The following is a 23,272-nucleotide window of genomic DNA, read 5'->3' as shown; positions in this document are numbered from 1 at the left end:
ACGGGTAAAAAAATTCATGATGAGAGACAAAGTTGTAAGAATTCCCTGCCATCATTTCTCTAACAGAGGTGAAAAACACAGTTTTCGGGTCAGATTCTGCTCAAATAGGGCTTAATTGTCACCTGCAAGGCAGCAAAAGGTGGAGAAAAATTGCAACAGATTGAGGTTTCAAAATGAAAATTTCAGTTTTCCTCTCATGCAAAGTAGTTTCACATGCAAGAGAGCCAACTCACTCATCAGCCAAGGGTCACTCAAAGGTTACCCACAGAATCAGGACAAAGCCAGAAGCTTCGTCTATCACAAATTAACAAGCACGTTGGCTCGAGGCAGCAGCAGCCCATAAATCCATTTCTCCCAAGACAGTACTTGCACTTCTAGATACAGCGATTCCATTGAAATCTTCTTTGCTTGCCACCAGAGCGTTTCCAGATACCAATCTAATGTTCCAGAACAGAAAAATGAGGGCATTTGCATGAAAAAGCACCTTTTCCTACTGCCTGCCCTGACTAAAGGTTCCTGAGCCCAACTGCTGTGTTTGGCACCAGGCAGCTGCTCTCAGGAATTGGGGCTACTCACAGTGGCTTCAGAGCCCTTTTGGAAAGGTCATGATAGAGACACAGTTAATGCCCATAAGTTCCTTTTCACCCGGTATTATTATATAATAATAATATTTTAGCTTTTTTTTCCAGTGACGACCAATTTTTTAAACTAAATTATTTGCTTTATATTAATAACTTAAATATTAATAATTATATATACATACAACTATGTAGTGCTTCCCACATTGAAATGTCTATGGCTTGTTTATACTACCTCTTCCACTGGAAAAATCTCAGATTAATTAATTGTCACACATGATATCCTCCAGTGATTATGTATTTTCTATTTTACTTTCGGTAGGGAAACAAACACATTATATGAAGAGAATCACAACTGCAGACAAACTAAAAGACCTTAGAAATACCAGACTGTTTTAATACCATTGAAACAAGGAAGAGACAACCTAGGGCTCCTAGACTGACTGTTACAAGGTGCTTTGTTTTAATGACACCTCGGGGAGTTCTGAACATTTCTGGTCCATCCTCACTTGTAGCAGCCATACAAGGAAATTTATGTTCCTGAATTTCAGTTCTTTATCTGTTTTCCTAGCAAGTAGCTCCTGACAGAGCCCTTATAGAAGGTTCAAAGCAAAGTTATTCTGTGATCATAGAGATGGAGCACTAATGAGTTTAATTAGAATGCAGTGCATCAACCCTAGATTGAGACATAGCCCAAAATGATTAATTACCCTGTTGGAATGGCTACAGTAAAAATAGAGGGGGCTAACAAGGCTATCCTTTAATAGCTGTGTCTACCCACCTTCTCCACCTGTCTGAAGAGGTGTTCTCCTTTCCTGTATGGTTGGCTACCACCGTGACAGCTGTGGGGGGTGCCAGTACAAGCTCAATAAAAAATAATCTTAATTCATCATCTTCTCTATTAGCAATTACCCTTGTTCATTTCAAAATCAAGGTCAGTTTTACTTAGCATATTTATCAGTCAGAAAAGTGTCCACGTCCCAAGTACTACGGGTTATTCACCATCAACTACCATTTAATTACATAAAAACTCCAATCTTCACAGGATTCTTATTTTCCAACCAAGCTTATAATCACGTGCAATCAAGCTAATTCAAAAATTATCTCAATTAATCCTTTGAAGTGCATCAGCCAGTTCCCCAGTTCACACACAGTTAGAGCAATATCAAAAATCTAGAGTTGGAAATGTTATTCCCTTGATTTTTACTTTTCAGAACATCTTGAAGAGATATTTGACTCCAAAGATATGTAAAACCTATTTGGAAAGCAGACTGCAAGTCAACCTACAGCTGCCTAAAGTTTATTGGCAGTATCTTGAAAGCTGTCACTTCCTGCAGTTCTAAGATGCCCCCAGTGAGGGCTGAGCCAGCGAATGTCAGGCACTCGAACACACGGTCCAAATGCTCCTCAAGCATTCCAGCCAGCAAACTGAGCTGAAGGCACAAGGTCTCAGCTCACATCCCACTCAGGCACTGAAACTAAAATTCTTCAGTAATAAAATCTTCTCCATATTCAGACTAGACTGTACCAAAAACTGTACACCTCTTACACGTGCGCATTTGCTTTTGGAAGTGTATATTTGGACTTGATGGTCTGTAAAGGTCCTGTCCGACCCAAGCCATTCCCACGATTCTGTGATTTTATGTTACAGGAAGAATATGGACTTGAGGTTCCCAGAGGATTGTCTTGCACTGGTGTGAACAACAGAAATTTCAAAATAGTCTTCCAGTGGTTTCCAGTGTTGAACATGCCTGCAGCACATGGCAGAGGCCTCCTTGGTGACTCCTGACCTTGCTGTGCATGTGGCACAGGAATTGCTGGGATGTAAATTGTGCTCATGTGTTCTGTTATTTCTGATATCAGTCTCTCCATGCCACTTTCCATGATTTTTCCCTGTGAGGGTGGTTTGGCCCTGGCACAGGTTACACAGAGAAGCTGTGGCTGCCCCATCCCTGGAAGTGTCCAAGGCCAGGTCGGACGGGGCTTGGATCAGCCTGGGATGGTGGAAGGTGTCCCTGTGCATGGCAGAGGGTGGAATGAGATGAGCTTTAAGTTCCCTTCCAACTCAAACCAGTCTGTGATTATATGAAAAGTACTACTAAACACTACTTCTGTCTCTCAGCAGCTGCCAGAAAGCTGCAAGCCATACCAGCCCCATTTCACTCTTCCATTTGTAACACTTCTAATGAGCAGATGGTTAATTTTTGTGAGCAGGGAATAAAAAACAAAACAACTTTTGTTGGTGCAAGTGACTGGGGGTGCTTTATGTTATAAAAAACAGTTGTTTTGGACATCTGCTCAAATTCTTGACTGCAAATTTAGCTTTCTCCACATTAGTAGAGAAATATTCATACCCTCTATTTGTTTTCAGGTAAAATAAAAACCCGTTAGATATTGTTCAAGGGGCTTTTAGATATTTAGCAGTTTGGAAATATTTCAAGGGTAAAAAAATTTTCTTGTGCCTGCTTCCTGTGTATTACCAGCAATAAAATCCTTGTACTCTAGATCACAAGGAGTATGTGTTTCTCCATCATTATTGCCACCTCATTAAAAAACAGTAGATGAAGCTCCCACACAAGTGTGAGTACCTCACCTTCGGAGCTGTTTTCTCCAATACAGTCTCAGGCTAAACCTGAAGGCTACACAATACTGAAAGTGGGAATATTTGAACAGTGCTGCTGTTCACTTCCATAGCCCCAACAAGGACACTGCTTCCCAACTACCCTTGGGTCTCGATTTAACTGAAGAGGATGGGGTTTCCTTCAGACACCGAGGGATTCAGGCAACCCCAAAGTAAGGGGAATAAACAGGTAACAAACTTTGTGTACGTGGTACTGTTAAGATTTTGGGGGGTTGTAGCAATATGTGCAGACATTTTCAGAGGCATATAAAGTAAAACATAAACATCACCTTCTTTACTCTGATGGAGAGCAAAAAATTCAGTTAAATGTACATAAAAGCCCTTCAGAGGCCTCTGAAAGACCAGAGAGCTCACCACCCTCACCTTCCTGGCAAAACTGGCTTCTTCTCATAGTAACAGAATGGAGAGTTGTAGCAGAATAGATCTGCTACATTCAAGTTTTTCCTTCCTGTTCTATTGTGTGATTTTACAAAATACGAATTCACAGAAACTACAGTAAAATTTTAATTAGTGAAATACAGATGGTTATTTTCATACAAATTTTAGATATTCCTATTTTTACTAAGCACCAACCAAAAACCAACACAACGTGCAACATATTTACAAATGTATAAAAATACTTATACTTCCAGATATGATTTATCACTGTACTTAACAGTACTGAGCACTCTAACTTGCCAACAATAAAAATGACTTTTCTGTTATTTTTTGGGTCTAGTTTAAGCACGATTTTGTGTGGGGACGCAGAAGAAAAAGGAAGAACAAAAGCATTAGTATTTGGGAGGAGAAATTGTGTGAGAGCATAAGAGACAATGGATGTGTCTGAGCCAGGACTGAGTTGCTGGTTTAGATCATTAACTAAGAGCTCAGTGCTCACTGCTGCTCTCTCTGCAGACTCCAGGATCAGTATCCTCCCTCTGTGCCGCAGCCCAAGTGTGAGATCAAGCAGAACAAATGTGGGAGGGCATGAAATCATACAGGCAACTGATTTCTTTTTTGTTCACTGAAACACTAATTTAGGCTCTTTAAAAAGCTATGTTTACTATACACACTCCTCTTATTCACATTCCTTTTCTGCTGCATTCCCTATTCTGTTACAGCTTTCCAAGGCCTCAGTAGCTGTACCTTGCAATACCAAATATTTCCCTCTGAGCTAAGTGCACATATTTTCTGCTTTAAGCCTAGGAGGGCTCAGCGCTGTATCTGTCCTTTCCCAAACAGTCACAGAAGCCATTATTTCTAGGCACACTTTTATAGTGCAACCAAATCCAAGAAGCTGACATTTTTTATTTAGTACCCATGGGCTATAATCATGAAAAATTTACTCCCTGAAATACAGTTGCATGCATTTTCTATCCGCCCTACTAGTGATAAAAAGTAATTTCCTTGCACAGCCTGGTAGCAATGGCAACTCAGCGAGATGTATCACCATAAAATAAACATGAACACATCACACATCTGAATTCTCCGGAATGAGACTACTAGTCCGTGTTCCCAGCAAAGGTTTAAACAAGTAAGAGGCCTTGAAGCTTGACACGTATCTCTAAAGGCATAGGAGAGGATTCAGGGCAACTGCCATTAAAATAAATTGCTATTAGTGACTCCAAACCTCCAGTAACACTGTGGCTCACTGCAGGAGAGCTATCAGGGCCAAAACAAGATGCCCAAGCAATGAAAACCACAAGCTAATCAAGAAGCTTACAGATATTCCTGACTGATAACTGAGGGAGGCTAAAGGTTACACTTACAACAAAGTCTAATATTAGCTGGTTTTCCAGCTCCTACTCATCTGGTAAAAGAAAGGCAAAGGAGAACCATTATTTTGTATTTTGGACCAATGAAGACTGAATTGTGAACCAAGAAAAAATAACAAGAAAATTTTAGAAAGGGAATCTGTCCAGAATTCCTGTCCTAAGTTATTCCAAAAGTGCAATGGAGCGAGGCACGACCCAGCCATGCTCTGCCCAACTCACGGGGGAGCTGTCCAGCAAATACAACCTCATTGTTACCATGGCAACAGAAATAAAACCACATTTTACTAGCTTTTTCACACATTTAGAGAAACCATGAAACTGAATTCTACTAGATGTTATGGTCCTACAGGACAAATGGGCTTAGCAATTCAGTTCTTGAGGAGAAGTCCATCAGTGATAATGTAGATACAACAGCTCAGGTATAACCTCCAGGACACAAAGCCCCTGAATCTCTGGCAGCTGTCAGACATGTTTGCTAGGAAAACATTCCTCACAGATCCTGTTTCCTTAAACATCTCAGACAAACCAGAGCTAAAACTCCACAGTGAGGCCCTTCAGTGTGATCCTGCACGGCTCTTCTCACGGAAGAGCCAACACCAGCTATCACCTGAAGGGAACAGAGTTTCTAAGAGGCAGAAGTATGATTCTATGACTCTGTGATACATCTGTCCTAGTGCTTGTGAGGACGTGGGTTCATAAAATCATCTTGCTCAAGCATTTTATACAATAACTCACAATTCCCTTTCTGCTCTGTCTTGCACTGCTTTTCATGCAATGTGAAGGATAAAACCCTGCAAGCAGATAGCCACAGTGAGTAAAATACTGACTACACAAATCATGGCAAAAATTAAAACCTCCTTTTTCACCCTGAAAAAGGATGGAAAATTATGCTCGAAGTACATATTTAATGCAGTGTTTCAAGAAGGTTTCTTTCCACTTCCCATATGAGATGAGCCTCTATTAACAACGGTTTCATCAAAGTACAGTCTCCCTTTGTTATCATCCAGAATATCTAGGGCTTGGTATACATCTTTGAAGAAGTCCATTAAAAATGAATCATAAAACCATAAATTTAACATTTGTCCAAATAAAAAAATAGGGTTTCCACTAGGGGAAGTGAGCACTGTATTAGTTCTAACACAAGAAAAAACAAAGGAATAGTTTTCATTTACAGGTCTATCATGCACATGGAACAGACCAATGCCCATGGCAAGACTAACAAAAACCATCATATACTCAGCCTGGGGACAATAGTCTCAAATACTGGATACTAAGGAAAAGGATGCCTTTATTATACTTTCTTATATACATCAATATTCATATGACCTATTATTTCTATGAGCTGGCTCCTCAACAGCTTTAGAATGAAAAAAGCAATATAGGAATTTGCATACCACTGCCAACTTCTGGAAAAGTCATCAGAAATTACAAAAATAACTGCACTGAAGAGCATAAAAATCAGGTATTTATGATAGACTTCTAATAACTTCTGGAGAAATTCAGTTATTTGACTTCCTGGACAGAAACTTGACATTCCAGATTGAAGGGAAGAAGGAAAGAGTTCAAAACTAACTTAAACTCAGAAAATAAAATTGAAACTAGAGTGTCTATTCACTATATGACAGAAATTACAGTATTGTTCAACCTTTCTTTTAAACTTATGGGGCAAATGCTCTATTAGTGGATAATAGCAAAACTATCAGTAATTTATTCCTGTTGTTCCATATAACAGAAGGGGCTTTATAATTTTCCCTTTGGAGCAAGGGAGAGATCACGCACTGAGATGTAAAAGGGAAACATCACCTGCTTTGTCCGACAGTTCAGACCTCAGCACCCTCAGAAACAATCAGAGCAGTGACTCAGACAACAATAGGTTTATAGAAATAAAAAGAATTGCTACAAATCTCTTCCCTGTTTTCATTAGTCTGAACTGTCATCATGCTCTTGTCTCAGAAAATGCCTGTGCTTAATGCAGCAATTATCCCTGTGCTGCATTTCCTACTTGTACACGATCGCTGACACTTCACATCCGACGTTGGCTACAGGGAGCTGAGATGGCAGGAGCAACGTGACCTGAACAAACCCCTGCTGGCACCGAGAGGCCAGGAGGGCACAACATGAAGCCATGGACATATTCAGCTGTCAGGTAGCTCTCAGCAAAGCCCCCGCTAATTGGTTGGGTTTTCTTGCCCTTGGCACAGTGCAGCAAACTGTGTAAATGGTATCCTTGAGTGCTTCCTACTGACTTGCTAGTCAAAGCAATTTCCTGCTTTCTCCATTTTTAGTATTTTTTCCTGTCTGCTTGTTCTCCCAAACTCTCCATTTCATCTAATTCCCTCAGAGACTGGTTGAGTTTACAGGTCTGTGATGAGGATCCAGTGATGTCCAGACATGTCATGACGTATCAGCCTGTACACCCAAACAAGAAATTCAGGTATGCAAGAGCATTCCTGTCTTTTACAGAAAAAACAGGTCCCACATCCTTGAATCCCCTCAAATCCCCTCCTGCTCTTTATTGCCACACAGACACCTATGGGCAGCTCTCAAAGGAGAGGAGAGCTCACTGCAGTCCTTATAATCTACAACATCCTAGACAGTCTCCCTTGTGCTGGTCAAATTCTAGTCCTTGGGCAACCAGAACTACAGCATCAATTCAGAGAGCTGGGACAAATCCAGGATAGCAAAGCCTAATAAAAACAGGACTATTAGCTGCAGAACAAAACCAACACATCTGAAACGTGATTGTTGGTGATTTGATTAATCAAAGCAGTTCATAATATAAATATAGCAACAGGAAAAATAAATGGGAATAAGGGGCTTATGGGTACTAGGTTAACAAAAATAGAGCAAACAATTACAACACAAAGAAACCCAAATGTGTATTGACAACGTGAGTGCAAAGCAAACCAGTCCAGAAAGCACAACGTGGAACAGCCGCTCTCCTTGCGCTGCTGAGCATCAGTGACACCCACTGCAGCCTCGGGAGCCAGAGCTGTGAGCACTGCCACGCCAGCCATCCCAGCCTGATGTCAAACAAACAGAAAAGGCAGCATGAACAGTACAGACTGTGGAAAGAAACTAACAAAATACCATTCAGAAGTATGTAAAAAATGAGAATATAGGCACACAGCTGAAATGAGATCCCAGTCCCCGCTGAACCCTCGAGCACAGAGCGCCCTCTGATGTGCTTCGCTCATCACTCCACACATCACTCCAACCCTCCACAATTCCACAACTTCAGACTGAATCACCACTATGATAATATTAACATTCATCTCCAAGATGAGGAAGACCAATCCTCGTACACTGAGTAAAGACGAGGAATATATATATCATTTCTAAGAATAATAAAACTGAAAAAACAAATCACTGAAGAGCTGAAAATTGATCAGAAAAGTCATCTGGTGACTAACTCCTCAGGGTTTGGGGAGATGAGAAAAAGAGGTACCGCTACATGCCAAGGTTTTATTCTAAAACCATGGGGAACAAAACCCATACTGTGTAAATAAAAGAAGACAGTCCAAATTTCTTAAAATGCTATCCAGTTGCAATGTGCTCAAATCTCAATGAGTAGGTTACATACAAGATAGAATTTCTTAACTACCAGCCTTGCAGATCAAGCATCATTTTTGAAATTCAGAATTATTTCTGCATTTGTGCTTTAGATATTCAGACATAAGAGGAATAAAAGCCACTATACCATTCCTGCATAGTAGCATAAGTAGTTCCAGTGGCAAGAAAACTATGGAGTAAAAAACTAGCACCTTCCAGGAGACGAATTTACATTACAGCACTTAGACTTAGAAGAAAAAATGCCAGTCAATTCCAGAAAAGAAAATTTTATGTTGCTTTATTCCATATACAAAATGGTTCCAGAAAACAAAGAAAGGAATAATGAAACCCTACAGTAAATGCTTGGAAAAACTGTGTTGATTTGTTGCATGCTGACACTCAAGTACCTTTGTAAGGTTTTCAAATTCTAAGGCAGTAAGCCAATTTCTTCGAAAGGAGCAATTTTTCCTGTATATTTATCTAAGAAAGACAACCCTTACAAGTGAAAGTATTTTTTTTCAGGATGAAATAAGTATAGTGTCATCCATCCACTGTGTCCCTGCCCTCTGTTCCTATTTTGTACTGCTACTGCTCTGCAATTTTATGAATTGAGGGAAAGAAGAACATACACATCTTACCTGCACAGCAGCTTTCCCCCGAGCGAGGCCATAACCATCACTTCTGGTGCGCAGAATGGAATACTTCTCCAGTGAACTTAAGTATTGGGAAAAACATTAACTCCATAAAGCTGTCAAAAAACTACATGATGCTCAATAATTAAATATCTAATTGGAAAAACACCTGACACAGAGAAAAGGATCATCCTGTGACTGGGATGTGGGTCCTGGATTAAACAATATTTCCCAGACTCCCTGCCTGACCTTTGAAAGTTTGCAGAAAGAGTGTGCAGCTGTGCTAGGTCCACCTCCAGTTTAACCTGGGGAAGGGAAGGTTTCAGTCCCCCACTAATGGGCATCAGTGCCTGGTGGGGGACAATGAAAGAACAGGCCCAGGCTCTTCTCAGTGGTAGCCAGGGAATGAACAAGAGGAAATGGGCAAACACTGGAACGTGTTGCCCAGAGCGGCTGTGGAGTCTCCGTCCTTCAAAACCAACTAAATAAACCAACTTCAACTATGCTCTGATTCTGAGACACAAAAAGACAGAAACAAATGCAGAAATCTCACAATAACATAACACAGCAAGTTCTAGCAAAGTCAAAAAAGCCTGTTAAACGGTTTTATGTCTGAAAAACTGGAATGCAACTTTCTGCAAATTAAAGACAGATTGTAAGCTGGAGGACAGGACTGGAAAGTTCCTTGCTCATCAAATTAAAAACAAGAGGTCTATTCATGAAAAAAGTTATGTGGTCAAGTCACATTCTTTGCTCAAAACTTTTACATGCGACCGAGGGTGGGCACTCTGCTTGCAGTTCATTGAGAAACTCTGAGGTCGCTACAGGTTGCTAGAGCACAGGAGGGTACGTTGTCAAAGGAGAACTGCAAGAGGACCAAGTGTCCCTTTTACTTGTAAACGGCCTGGTCACATGACTGACAGCTGGAGTCACTTAACAAAATACCAGTGCCAGCTATTCTGCTCAATTCCGCTACAATTAGATGACAACATCTAAACACCTCTTGCACTGCAAACACCCAAAGGCCTCACGGCTCACAATTCCCCTTCTTCCTCCTTTCAGATTTCTTCTCCATCTACACCTACAGAGTCACATTTTTAAATTGAGACAATTGATTTTAAATTAAGAGAGACAGAGACCGCACGAGAAACTTGTGCCTGATGAAAAGTGGTGTAATTCTTCCTAGTTACCTTCAGACTACATATGCAGGGGGCATTCCTTTTGCATCAACTACATTCTCCCAGACTGTTCACCTTTTCTCTAAAAGACGTTGCAACTCTAAACCAGGTCGATATGAAAAGGTAGCACTGTTTTAAGAAATAACATTTTTCCCTGGTCAGTGGCTTGAACAGTTGCAATACTCACAGACCATTACTGAACCCTCAGCTTCAAATCTGTTTGCTGACTTGCCCCCCCTTCATGCAGTAACCCACTGTGCTTTCCAGGGAACACTGCTCCTCAAACACCACTCCCAGTCCTTCTACTCACACTGAACACAGAAATCAGATAAAATCAAGGTACCCCTCAGAATGCTGAAAACATCCATCTTTGTGATTCTTGCTTCCATTTAACTTTGGTTGAGAATGTCCTATTAGCCAAAAGTATTCAAATCTGACAAAGTCATTCCATCTCCTGTTAATGAACGACTTTTCTGTCAGGAGATTGAAACAATAAATCAATGTCAAAACCCAATTAATTGTTCAGTAGCAGCAGGCCATTCGTACCTTTGTCTTAGATGTCACAGCACTGAGACCAGCACTCTACCTGGTAATGAAATCTACATTTTAGCACAGAATTAGGTACAATTTTAAACCATTTAAGCTACAACATATTTTTTGCCTATAATGTGAAGATTTAAAAATATCACCAAATCAGCAAGAACTAAGGAGAGACTGTTCAAGCGTCAGAGTGACAGAATATATATCCCTCAATTTTCACATACCATGCCTAAGGCTGCACGGCTATGAAGAGAAATAGAATAAAAATTTTCTAGAGTATCATCAACAGCAAAACAAAGAAAACTGTTCAGTGGGAAATCAAAGAACAAAATGAGCTTGATCTGATTTGCCTCTAGGGTTTTCTCAAAACACAACATAATTCCTGAAATATTCTGTTATCTTTGCATTTCTCGGTGACATGTACACAAAATATTTTTCAAACAGCAGGACTCACAAGCCAGCCCTCTCAGACAAACCCTACAAATAGGTTTATATACTGTTGTAACAAACACTTTCCAGCCACACACAGCAAGTTATTCTGGTCTGCAAGAGATCTGCCGTTTCTGCCTGCAATCACTGTCTCATCGTTCATGTCTGGAGTTGCATAGATAAGCAGATGCATTTCTATAAACATACTTGCTTATTACTCCATATTAACTAATGCTTTAAAGACAGATTTTGGGGGTGGGGATGTTAAGAGGATGACTTTCAGCCACAACAAGAACAACCATTTTCTCAACTTCTACATTGTCTTCTCTCACAGTTTTGTTTCACAACATTTTTTGTTTTGTTTTTGATTGCCATCCTCTGAGAAAAAAAATCAGCTTAACGATAGGCCTGATTAAAGAGGGAAAACATATTTATTTCAAGCACACATAGGATTGTGATATTTCTCATAATCATTGTAAATCCTGATAGTTTAAAAAAAAAAGTAAGAATTAACACACTACATACCCACAATAAGGAGGAAAAGAAACAAAGAAATTTAGATTTAATAGTACAAGTCTCAAAAAAACCTGCATTCAAATTAATTGTTCAGCTTCCTAAGTGAGAGGAAGTCAGGTTCTGTATTTAGAACTTAGGCCTTTCAAACCAAATACCAGCTGTCCCTGCTCAGCTCCCTCTTCTGGCTAATTAATAAACTCGCTTAGATTTTGCATGTGGAAGTTTCAATCTTCCCAGTTCTTCTCTATGAATAAAAATCAATTATTACTTAAAAAAATCTGTAAAGCAACTTTGATATTTACATATATAACTTCAGTTTTAAACTTCAGACAGAGCCGTCCTATTGTCTCAAACTGACAAGTTACACACCCACACTTAAGAAAATAATCATGCCTGTGCTGTGTAGGGACACTGCAAACCCAACCTCACAGGGTGGAGGGTGACCACTCTATTTACTTGTTAGTAAAGTGGGAAGAGGGACAAAAATAAGGGGACACCTCACTACAGTTACAACTTCCTCCTGAGGGGAAAAGGACAGGCAGGCACTGGTCTCTGCTCTGTGGGGACCAGTGACAGGACTCCAGGGGTCTAATAAAAAAAAAGAGCTGATTTATTAGATAAATTATTTGGAAAACCAAGGAAAAAAATAGGAATAAGAAAGAATAAGAAAGAGCACGTGAAGAAAAATTAACAAATCCACAAGGGAAGAAACAAGACAGAGAAGGCTTGAGAAAGAACACTGACAGGAGAAACGACCTTGGAATGAGACTGGCACAGTCAGATTCAGCAACTAAAGCAACCAGTCCTCACCAAACTAACATAAATTCATGACACAGAATGAAGACAGTGGCAGTGAATGGCCTCAGACTGTAGATACAGATATCTTAAGCCAACAGTTACCCTCACTGTGGAGCTGACAAATTAATGACAGAGTTTGGCAAAAAATTTTTATTCTGTTCTAAAACATAAGTCACTACAGATGATTTGTGGAAACAACAATTCAAAGGAAGTACTATGCAGAAGAGTGTGAAAATCATAACTCCAGTGGAATGAACACAGAGAGGATAAAAAAAAGTTCATTCAGCTGTGGGTTTTCATTATCTCAATTACTGTAGCAGCACAATGGTTCCTTTCTAAATAAAAGCCAAGCCACGCTCCCAGCCAAGCCCTTATTATGAGACTTCTATCACAACTGTGTCAAAGGCAGTGCAGTCAGACTCCAGCCTCTACATATAATTTCTGTCAACACCTTTTTGACCTTCAATCCAGCTAATGAAAGGCCTTGAAGAGAAATTCATTTCATGTTTATGTTATTACTGCACCTACCCAAGTGAAATCAAAAATCTATTTCTACATACAAAGTCTTAAAAGAAGCACGACAACAAAAGATCAGATTAGACTTGTAATTCACCTGTGGACACAGAGGACATGGCCAAGACACAGCCCCTGAAGCAAAATACTGATGAAAATAAACACTGGATCATTAAAGTTAAAAACCAGAGATAAGATTCCAAATGGGATTCTGATGGTTTGAGAGAAAAGAGGAAAGTGTGTGAGGCACGGACAAACTAAAGGTATCACTGTGAAGACAAAAGGGAAGATACAACCAGGGACTGGGGGTGAGCTTTATATAGGACAGGACACCTGGAAAAGCTACATTGACTCTCCTACTGCGGACTGAGAGCAACTTCCAAAGTATATGAACATAATGTATCACAGAACAAGATATCCTTTACACACTGACCCAGTAAAACAAGAACAGATGCCATCTCATCATAGCACCACTATTTGGGTCTTCCAGTCTTTTTTTTCCACCAATGAGGCTCGAAATGTTCTGTAAAAGCATCTCCTGACTTTTTATAAAAATAAAATAAACAAAGAAAACAGAGTTTGCTTAAGGTCAGAACTAGAATCAAAACAGTGCTTTTAACTCAGGGATATAGTATACCTGAAGAAAGTCTCTTCTTTTATTACTATTTTATATTAAGAATGTTTGGGGGATTTTTTTAATATTTCACCTTAGTATTGCATCAATACATATTCTATTATTTCTGTATTAAACAGATGGTTAGTAATGCCTTCATTTAACACAGATTTTTAGCTCGTAAATCTTTTCCATCTTATCTTCTGCTTTGATCCATAGGTCTTTTCCAATCTTTTCCAAAGGGTGTCATACTCCTATGACTGGCATTTTGAAAGTATTCTTTTATGAAACCTTTTCACAACTTTTCTTCTAAGTCAGCTCTATAGTAAATCACTGTCAGAACCAGGATACAAAACTGAGCACAGGTACCCTGGCTTTTATACTCCTTAGCTTCCTGAAGTCAACTGACCTGGATAGCTAGAGTTTAATGACAGCAATGAAGTTTTCTTCTCTTAAACACAGTCCTTCATACAAATATATGTGAAGCCTTTTATGGCATTCAGTAAAACAAACCAGTTAACAACGAAAAAATAACAAAAACAAAAACATATGCTTGCTACCTGCTCTACCTTCTGGGGAGAGGCACCTGGGTGATGAGCCTGCTCTTAAACTGCACCTTTAGTTGAAGTGGCTACTAAGGTTATGTGAGGGATTGACAGCAGAAATGGAATCTGGAGCAGATGCTGCTAAAATTGATTAGTATGTGAAGGGCTGGCCCCAGGCTAGCCAAGGAGAGGCAGCTCCTGGAGCAATCAATGGCAGCTGGTGGGAAGCAAGCCCAGAAGGAAGAGCCAACCAACACCATTTACTCCTTACAAATGTTTCCTTGCATAGTCAGGTCTAAGTGAGAATGCCAAGATACATATTTCTTCAAATGTTTATCCAAAATTTACTACACACAAACAATCTTTGAACACTATTTGGGAGGCCTTATCGCTCCATAACTAATAAGAATCTCCATGATACCTCTCAGAGTTTTGCAACCACATGTTCCTGGATGCTGACGAATGATGACTACGTTAAAACACTAAAACAGATGTCTGGTCTTCACAACCCAGAAACCATGCTGGGTTAGAACAGTAAAATAGTAGCATGATCCCATTGGGGAACAGTATGTTTACACAGAAAACTGTTTAATACCCAACAGGTAATTCAAGTCAAACAACTTTTAAACACAAAATATATTATTATCTGGAGCTTTTAGCAAAACCAGACTTTGGTACAGAAGAACATGCACTTGTTTACACTGGGTGTTACATACGTCAGCAATAACACCACAGGAGTTATTCCTTCCCCAGAAGACAAATACACTTCCATACCTTTGGCCATTTGGGATTCAGAAGTCTTGCTTTGATTGCATCATCCAGGGCCTTGTCATACTGCTGGATTTTCATGTAGGCTGCCGAGCGGTTGCTGTAGAGGATGCAGTTCTGGGGGTCCACCCCCAAGGCCTCGTTGTACAGCACGATTGCCGTGTGGAAATCGCCGTCATGGCAAGCCTGGTTGCTCTGGCGAACTTTCTCAACAAACTCAGCTTTGCTCAACATGGGACTGTCAGGACTTTTTCTTCCAAGAGATTTTGATCCAAAGAAAGAAATCTGGGAGGGGCAAAGGGAGAAATTATATGTTAGTGTTAAGAAACGCTACTCCAAAAATGGAAGGGAAAAAAAAAAATCAAACTATTACAAACTGTGCAGCAGAAATTAAAGCCACAAGCATCACTGCAGAACAAAGTATGAATTCAGAATCAGATTCTTAAAAAAAGTACATTGTTTATCTATTAATATCTCTTTTTGAGGGTACAAAAGTAACAGGATAAAGTCTTACAAAACATATCAATCCCTCTGAAGGATGTCTTCTAGACACAGGAGCAGCTGTAGTCTGTTTACATATGCTGCATTCCACACACAAGTGTTTTCCTCTTCAGCCACACTATTTGATTCTAGGGCACTACGCACAGTTGCCAGGTAAAGAAGTTTCTCTGAACAGGTGGCAGGTGTGAATGTGAAGATGAAGCTGGTACGTCAGAAGTTTGATATGCAGATTACACAGACGCACATGCATGCACAGACAATGGAAGAACATATAAATCCTCTTCAAACCAAAGAACCTGCACTGGTACATCTGCTCACAAACCTCCACATCCAGCTACCTGCAGCTAAAAATGGTTCATAAAGGGAAGGGAAAGGTGAGTCTTTGGAACCAGGTATACGCACAGAAACTAGTGGAACATGAAATTTATTTTAGCAACAGAACACTTGTTGCCAGAGCCACCTTCCCAGACTGACAACCTCAGGCAACACAAAATAATAGAGACAATTTGTTTGCCTTCTAATTATAAATATTATTATTTAAAGTGAGCTGTAGAAAGTCCTAGTCCTATTCATTCTGGTACACTCTTTTTCCTTATTTAACTTTCTACATTCCATATTTTCCTCAGCCAGTCCTTTGTAGTCAGTAACTGCTTCTGTCAAGCAAACCCTACTCTCTCCCAAGGACTCTCAGGAACTCATCAAGATCATCTTTCTCCATCTCTGATCACAAGGCAGTTGGGAATTGCGCAGTGATCATACCTGGCAACAGGCAGCCCAATACATACAGTAACGTACAAAGTATTTGGAAATATTCATTAAAGGTTTAGACTACTATAGTTAAGACTGGTGTCATCTAGTTTTAGCCCTGCAGACTGAAAAAAGGTTAAGAATATCACATATTGTTACCACAACAACTGCGGAGCTTAAATATATTACCAGAGCCAGCTGAGGCTTATTTATAAAGGTGGAAAGGGAAGCAAGCTGCGAACTGACATCCTGTCTCTAGCATCAATTTGTCAACAGACTTTTCTTTTTTTTCCTTCCTTAAGTCAAATAACAACAGAAAGGCATCAAGTTAGAAACTACTGACTTCTTATTTTTCTCATTACTATACTCATTCTTTTCTGACAGGTGTTTATTCAAACTTTTTCTAAACTTCTCTATTGAAGGAGATTCTGTGTTTTACTCAGGCAATCTCCTTACACTGCTTCAGGATTTTCATAATCAAAATATGTTTCCTAATAAGCACCCCAAATCTCCCTTGCACCAGCAGATGTACTGTGTCTTGTCCTGTTTACAGCAGACTTAACCAAACACTTTGTTCATTTCATTGTGTAGTTGCTTTTTATATTCTTGCTAATACAAGCTATTATGTAAGTTTTGTTATGATTATCACTATAATATTATTATCATTATGAACAATTTAAGCAAATTTCTGCATCCTCAAAAATCCCTACCATGTGCAGTACATCTTTAAATGCACCAGATACTACTTCTGCTACTTCAATCAAGTGTACAAACAGCAACTTCGTATATTCCCTAGTACCCGCAGGGAAACGGCTCTTGTTTTGAGCAACCACAGAAATGGTTAGAGATGAACATCTTGTTTTGTCCAAGTAGTGCAATAACTCACACATCCGTGAGCATCTGAACATGGAGAGTTTGCTGTGATCTGAAGAACTGAATATGAAGATTCAGCAGCTACTGCATGGGCAGGTGTTGGAACACAAAGATGAGGAAACCCTGAGAAAGAGAATTTGTCACCAGAAGGGCTGGAGGTACTGCAGGAAATGGGGCTGGTGAGTACCCAGGTGCCAGGGGCAGCAGTTTCCCCAAGTGTTTTTAAAGGTAGCTGCCATCTCCCTCTCAGTGTATTTCCTGGTCTCTGACAAAGACCAAGTACAGTTCCCATTCTTTTATCACATTCAGAGTGAACGACTGCAGGTTCCACAAGCCGCACCACAACTAGTCATGAACTCAAGTTGTTTAGAAGATAGGTACTTCTGGAAACAGAGTCCTTCCCAGATGCAGTAACTGCCTCCAGCAGGAAGCTTGGCCTGGCGAGAAGGCACAGCCACATCCCCCTGGAGAGCTCAGGGCTCAGCAGGGGCACCTCGCTCTCACCACAGGACTGTGCTCTCAGCCCAGCAGAGCCGCTTGCCCAGGACCAGCCTGCCCAGGCCAACCAAGAGCCACCGAGCCCTTGGTAGCAGGGCCTCTGTGAGGGCACAACCTCAAGGAGCACCAGTGAGACAAGTCCAACAACAGCTGTCTTTTCTGGCAGTTTATTACGCACAAACAAATAATCACACAAAAGTGTTAAAGGTGCTTCCAGAAGCATACTGTGAGGCTGTAACAAGGAAGGGAATCCAAGAGCAGACATCTTCTCAGTTCAAGTGAAATGGCTTCTGCCCCTAATATACTGTGACACTAAATAATCTCATGAAGAAAAAGGAAACTATTTTAAAGGAAACTATGATGGTAATCTGTGGAATATGCCATTATTTAATTCCTGCGATCATAAGAACTACGTAAGGCAGTAGAACATCATTAGGTAAAAATAAAAACCACAGAACAGTAAAACTGAGTCACTCTGGCACTCAAACCACAAATAAAAAAAAGATTATGATGATGGTACCAACACAGAAAAAGTACTCATTAAAAAGTCATTCCTGCTTCCCAGTTAACACTGCTCTTCTGCTAATATAGTGGAAGGTAATGGCAATACACAAACTTGGGCTGCCCAACATTTTGTTACAGAAGATGCCGTCCTGTACTAAACCAATGCTAAAGAAGAAGTTTCTTAGAGCAGCAGAACAAAAAAGGTTCTAATGAAGCACAGAAGAGGATCTTCCCAGGTCAAACTTGCTAAACTTAAGTTGCCTCTACAGAACCTTCACCAAATAAAAGCAGTGCCCATACACACTGAAACATGTGACTGCCTGAAGAGCACACTGCTATCCAGAAAGCCATGGGGAGCAGATTCCCAGTGAGTTCCACGAAAATGAATGAGAAGAGATAACAGCAAATCCAGACTCTTTTCCAAGACAAGAGGACAAGGGAAAACAATGTGGTACAACAGAGCGAAGAGAACACTTAATCAGAGAACCAATTTCACAACTCAGCTTGTTTGTTTGCACGTAATCCCTCTTACTTAATGCTATAAAACCAAATAAATATGCCTCATATAGATGATGTCTTGATTGGCAAGTCCATAATTAAGACACCTTTCCAAAGAAAATTCTTTATAATTAAAAAAAAACACAAAACTTTAGGTGTGATATGTAGCATTGTTTATGTTTTAAATTATCTAAATAGCCCAAGATACTTTCATGAAGCATCGGAAAGAGGAAAAATGTAGAGCTAAGCAGAAAAACAGGCATTCCAAGTGGATTCTGAAAAAAAGAGTGACTGTAACTTATGCTAAATACAGGTTTCCAAAATCAGCTTAAACCTGTAACTGAACTTCCATTTCTATGAAAACATCTCTACATCATCTTGTATTTTAATCTGTAAAACGATTTTATGTTTTTCAGTCCATATTCTGGGGTATTATTGTTTTCCTGTAATAGAAACTGGCTTCAACAAGAGTCCAAGAACAAATAAAGCACATGAAGTCTGCCCCCGTAACCTCCCAGTAGCCAGCACTTCAGCCAGGCTGTACCATGCTCCTGAACAGACACAAAACCTTGCCAAGCCACACGCAACCTTCCCCAATCAGAGCAGAACTTTAACAGAAATAGTGTGGAAAGAAATGAAATGCCACCAAAACTGAAAGATTAAGCCACTACAGATGTGCTCAACAGCTGCCCAGGCTGACAGGCTTTTCTAAACTGGCTTTTGCCTCCAGAAGTTGCTACAAAGTGTTGCTGGGAGCACATCTTCACAGACGGGAGAAAACATTTCCTTAAATTGCTGCAACACAATACAAACACCCCCAGAGGTGGGACGTCAGCAAATTGGGCAGTGACCCAGCCTATCCCCCGACAAACCGGCAGGGAAAGGAGACACAGGGCAGAACAGCCCCTGGGGACACGGCTCTGTCAGTGGAATAGTGGCTGCAATTGCCTGTTCGATTTGGAGCCTCTACGACAACAAACCCTGGGCCACCTCCCAGCACCCTTTAGCACTGCTATAGGCACCTTCTCCACATCAGCAGCAGTATGAAGGAAACCCTACAAACTTCTGCTGCTTCTGCCATTTTCAGTGTCCTGAGAGTTTAACATTCAGCACCGACCCTGTGCAGTTGTCAGGCCATCGCACCTCACAGCTCCTGTAGCCTGAAGCACTCCCACCAGTGCCAGTAAATACCGTCCTGACAGACCAGGCTTCAATTTCCTCTGATAAATCTACATTATAGGGGAAATAAAACTCCAGGTTAGAGTTTCACGAAGTATGAGGTAAAATAAAAGTCAAACTTCAAAATAAAAAAAAACCTCACCAAATTCTATAAGGAATTTTTAGATTTTCACAGAAAATCATACATCATAAAAAAAGCTACAACTTGTTTAAAAGTATAAATAAATCAAAAAGAACAAACAACTTGAACATAAAATCGTAATTTACAGCACTATTCTACTAAACCCCCACATTTTAATAAATTTCCTAATGGAATATATGTCTAACCTTCTGGAGCATATTGTTCTGCAAATATTTTACTACTTTGATTTTGCATTGTAATTGGAGACAAAAACAGTTTCACTATGAACTTATCAACAGGAAGGAAATAGATTTTTTTTAACTGGAGCTTATACAAAATTTCCTATAGAAAAAGTTTTTTTCTAAATCTTCTTTTAAAAATGAGAAGCAATTGAGATGTACCAGCACTGAGCTTGAAGAGATCTATCATTAACATAAAAGAGAGAGTTAGCATAAGCTAAAGGGAGCCCAAAATACTCAATTTAGTTATTATCAATAATAATTTAATTGCAAATTATCAATGAGAAAACACCTGTCCCTCTGGCCTATCAGTGAGCCACAGGGAGACAGAGCCAGAAGGGAGGGAGTGATGAATCAGGAATGCAGCAAAAGCCAGGCCTGAACAGGAACCTCACTCGAGGAACACCTGTTAGAGCAGCAGGGCTATTGCTCCCTGGGTTTTGCAACAAACCATTCCACTCCTGGAGTCCAGCTGTTGTCTCCGAAGGAACATGTACCACCATAATTGCTGGTCTGCCAGCACACAGGCAACCCCAGCACCCACTGATACGCAGGTAACAGGTACCTGCAACCTCTCACTACAAAGCTCCATCTCGAGTATGGACATGCCCAGTTGTCATGGAGGCAACTGGTATCCAGGCAGGGAGGAAAGGACAAGCACTGGACAAGGAAGGTTTTCTGTTTCAGTCAAGAGGGGGATAATGGGATACAGGGAAGCAGCCAGAAAAGAAGACTTGATCCATTTCCAACAGAAATCCACACACACAGACTGCTGGAGCAGAGGATTCCACCTCTTGAAAACTGAGATTTGGATTGTACAGATTACATACAAATAACAATAATCATTAATGATGATTATCACTAATAATCATCAGTAGTCTTATACATTAGTATAACCTAGAACCTCCAAGAACATGTGACTGTGTGTTTAGGTCACACAACACCCTCCTCCCAAAAAGGGAACCCTACTGCTGACAAAAATCTTTTAACATTCAAGCTACACCCACTCATTGACTTATCAATAAGCCCTTTTCAAAGAGCCTATAAAGGGTTCCATTAGCACCTGAAGAGTTCTTGTTCCACCTCAGAAGAAAGCAGAGAAGGGATGGTATTATCTAGGATTATGAAAACCTCCAAGAAAAGAGAAAGACATCCAAAAATAAACACGAACAGCTCCAAGAAAAAAAAGGACAAGGACAAGAAGTTACAGGCACCCAGCTGTTTCAACTCTCTGTTCACTGGGGACAACCAGTAGCATCTCTATGGCTACAACATCAAAGTACAGGAGTGCAGGCTGCTGACTGGGATAATAGCTCTCGCCCTTGATCGCCACTCAGTGCCAGTGCATGGGCAGAGCCACATTCATGACATTTGCTGTCATCCAAGATGCACGGACTGAATCCAATCCCCAGATTCCGAGCTCTGTCAGTAACAAAGCTCTTACCATCGAGTTCATGAAAACTTTTCGCAGCGGCCGGCGTGCCCAGCCGAGGCACAGCCAGCCCGAGGTGTCTGTCTGTGCCACTGCAGCAGGGTCTGGAGCTCTGTAGCGCTGCGAAGTACACCTGACACATTCACCGTCAAACTTTCGAGATTTTAACGAGGTAAGTTTCGGGTTTGCTTACCGGGGCGCCCGGAGCGAGCACAATGCCCGCGCCGACACCCGAGCTCTGAGCCCGCGCGGGTCCCGCTCCGGCTTTCGGGGACAGGCCCGGCCCCTCCGCTCCGCGGCAGGACCCGCCGGGACCCCCGCCCGCCGCGCTCCGCCGGGCCCGGGGCTAAAGAAAGCGGGGCCGCGAACGGCCCCCCAGGGAGCCCGTGGCGAAGGGAGCCGAGAGCTCGGCCTGGCGGCCCCGGAGCCCCGCCGGGGAGCTGCCCCGCCGCCGCCGCCCGGCCCCTCACGGCGCCTCGGGCCGCCGGGCCTGCGCCCCCTCCGTGTTCCCGCTCCGTGCCGGGACAGCCCCCCGCCCCGCAACTTCCCTCTGCCGCCCGCGTCCGGCTCGGCCCGGCGGCTCCTTCCCGCCTTTCCCGGCCGCTCCAGCGCCGCCCGTCCGGCGTCAACTCACCCGGGCAGGCTCCGCGTCCCGCTCCCGCCGAGCCCGGCCCCCCGCCACGGCCCCCGGCGGGGGCGGCGGCGCCTGTTGCTCCATCGCGCTCCTCCTCCTCCTCCTCCTCCGGGGGCCGATCCCGCTCCGGCCCCCGGCGCCACGTTCCGGGCCCGGCTCAGAGGGACCGGCACTGCCCCGGCCCCGCCCCGGGGCTGGGCTCGGCTCCGGCCGGACCCCAGGCACCCCCGCCCGGGGGCGCCGGACGTCCTGCGGCTGCAGCTCCGGCTCTCCCCGCCGGGGCGGCCCCGGGGCCGGGGTGGCTGCTCAGCCGCCCCTCTTTCGGGCTCTGTCGGGGCCGGGGGCGAGCCCGGCCTCAGGGGCCGCACGGCAGAGCAGCGGTCGGGTCCCCGCGGATGGGCCCCGTCCTCCCGGAGGATACGGCTGTGTCTGCCCAAAGGCAGCGGCGGCCTGAGCTCGAGGGTAAGCGGGGCTCCACATCGCACCGCAGGCTGTGACACTGGTCACTCACGACACTCCCCTCTGGCTGCGCACAGCGAGGCTCAGCACCTTGGTTAGCCCAAACCTTCCAAATGCTGTGACCCCTTCTGCCCCTTGAAAGGAACAGGCAGATGGATTATGCTGTAGACTCTTGTGCTCTGAATAATACATAATAAAGAAATAATCATTTCTTCTCTAAGTGAAAATCAGATGCCACTTTACTGTAGTGAAATTTAGTAATGCCTCCCAAACTTACTCTTTCACAGAAAAAAGATATAAGAGCCTGAAACTTCAGAAAGCTTTCTGCAATAAAATTATGAACACATGGCCAGCAGCCCAAAGGTTTGTCATCAAATTAGGGAGATCAAAATTAAGACATCATTAGAAAGCAGGTCTTAGTCAGGACCCAAGGAAAGGATCCAAGCAAAGCACTTACAGATCATCTAACAACTGCAGGATGTAAAAAAAAAAAAAAAAAAGAAAAAAAGATAGAGGAATAAATTACAAGC

General features: G+C 42.1%; 1 protein-coding gene across 2 annotated transcripts in view; it reads right to left on the bottom strand.

The window, feature by feature from the left end:
• Positions 1 to 22,367, bottom strand: part of TTC28 (tetratricopeptide repeat domain 28) — a 121,152-nt gene extending 98,785 nt beyond the window's left edge. Inside the window, exons 1-2 of one of the 2 annotated variants that reach the window (XM_027892053.1) lie at positions 22,284 to 22,367; positions 15,064 to 15,342 (exon numbers count right to left, since the gene is read on the bottom strand). In XM_027892053.1, coding sequence (XP_027747854.1) covers positions 15,064 to 15,342; positions 22,284 to 22,367 — 363 coding nt within the window. The remainder of the gene's footprint in view (positions 1 to 15,063; positions 15,343 to 22,283) is intronic. The other variant, XM_027892054.1, reaches the window with a different exon arrangement.
• Between the last annotated feature and the right edge of the window lie 905 nt (positions 22,368 to 23,272).

This window comes from Empidonax traillii, unplaced genomic scaffold (assembly GCF_003031625.1).
Source record: "Empidonax traillii isolate 1590-97213 ecotype Southwest subspecies unplaced genomic scaffold, ASM303162v1 scaffold338:size1951571, whole genome shotgun sequence".
In the NCBI taxonomy this organism is placed as follows: domain Eukaryota; kingdom Metazoa; phylum Chordata; class Aves; order Passeriformes; family Tyrannidae; genus Empidonax; species Empidonax traillii.
This window is presented reverse-complemented; position numbering and strand designations above follow the sequence as displayed.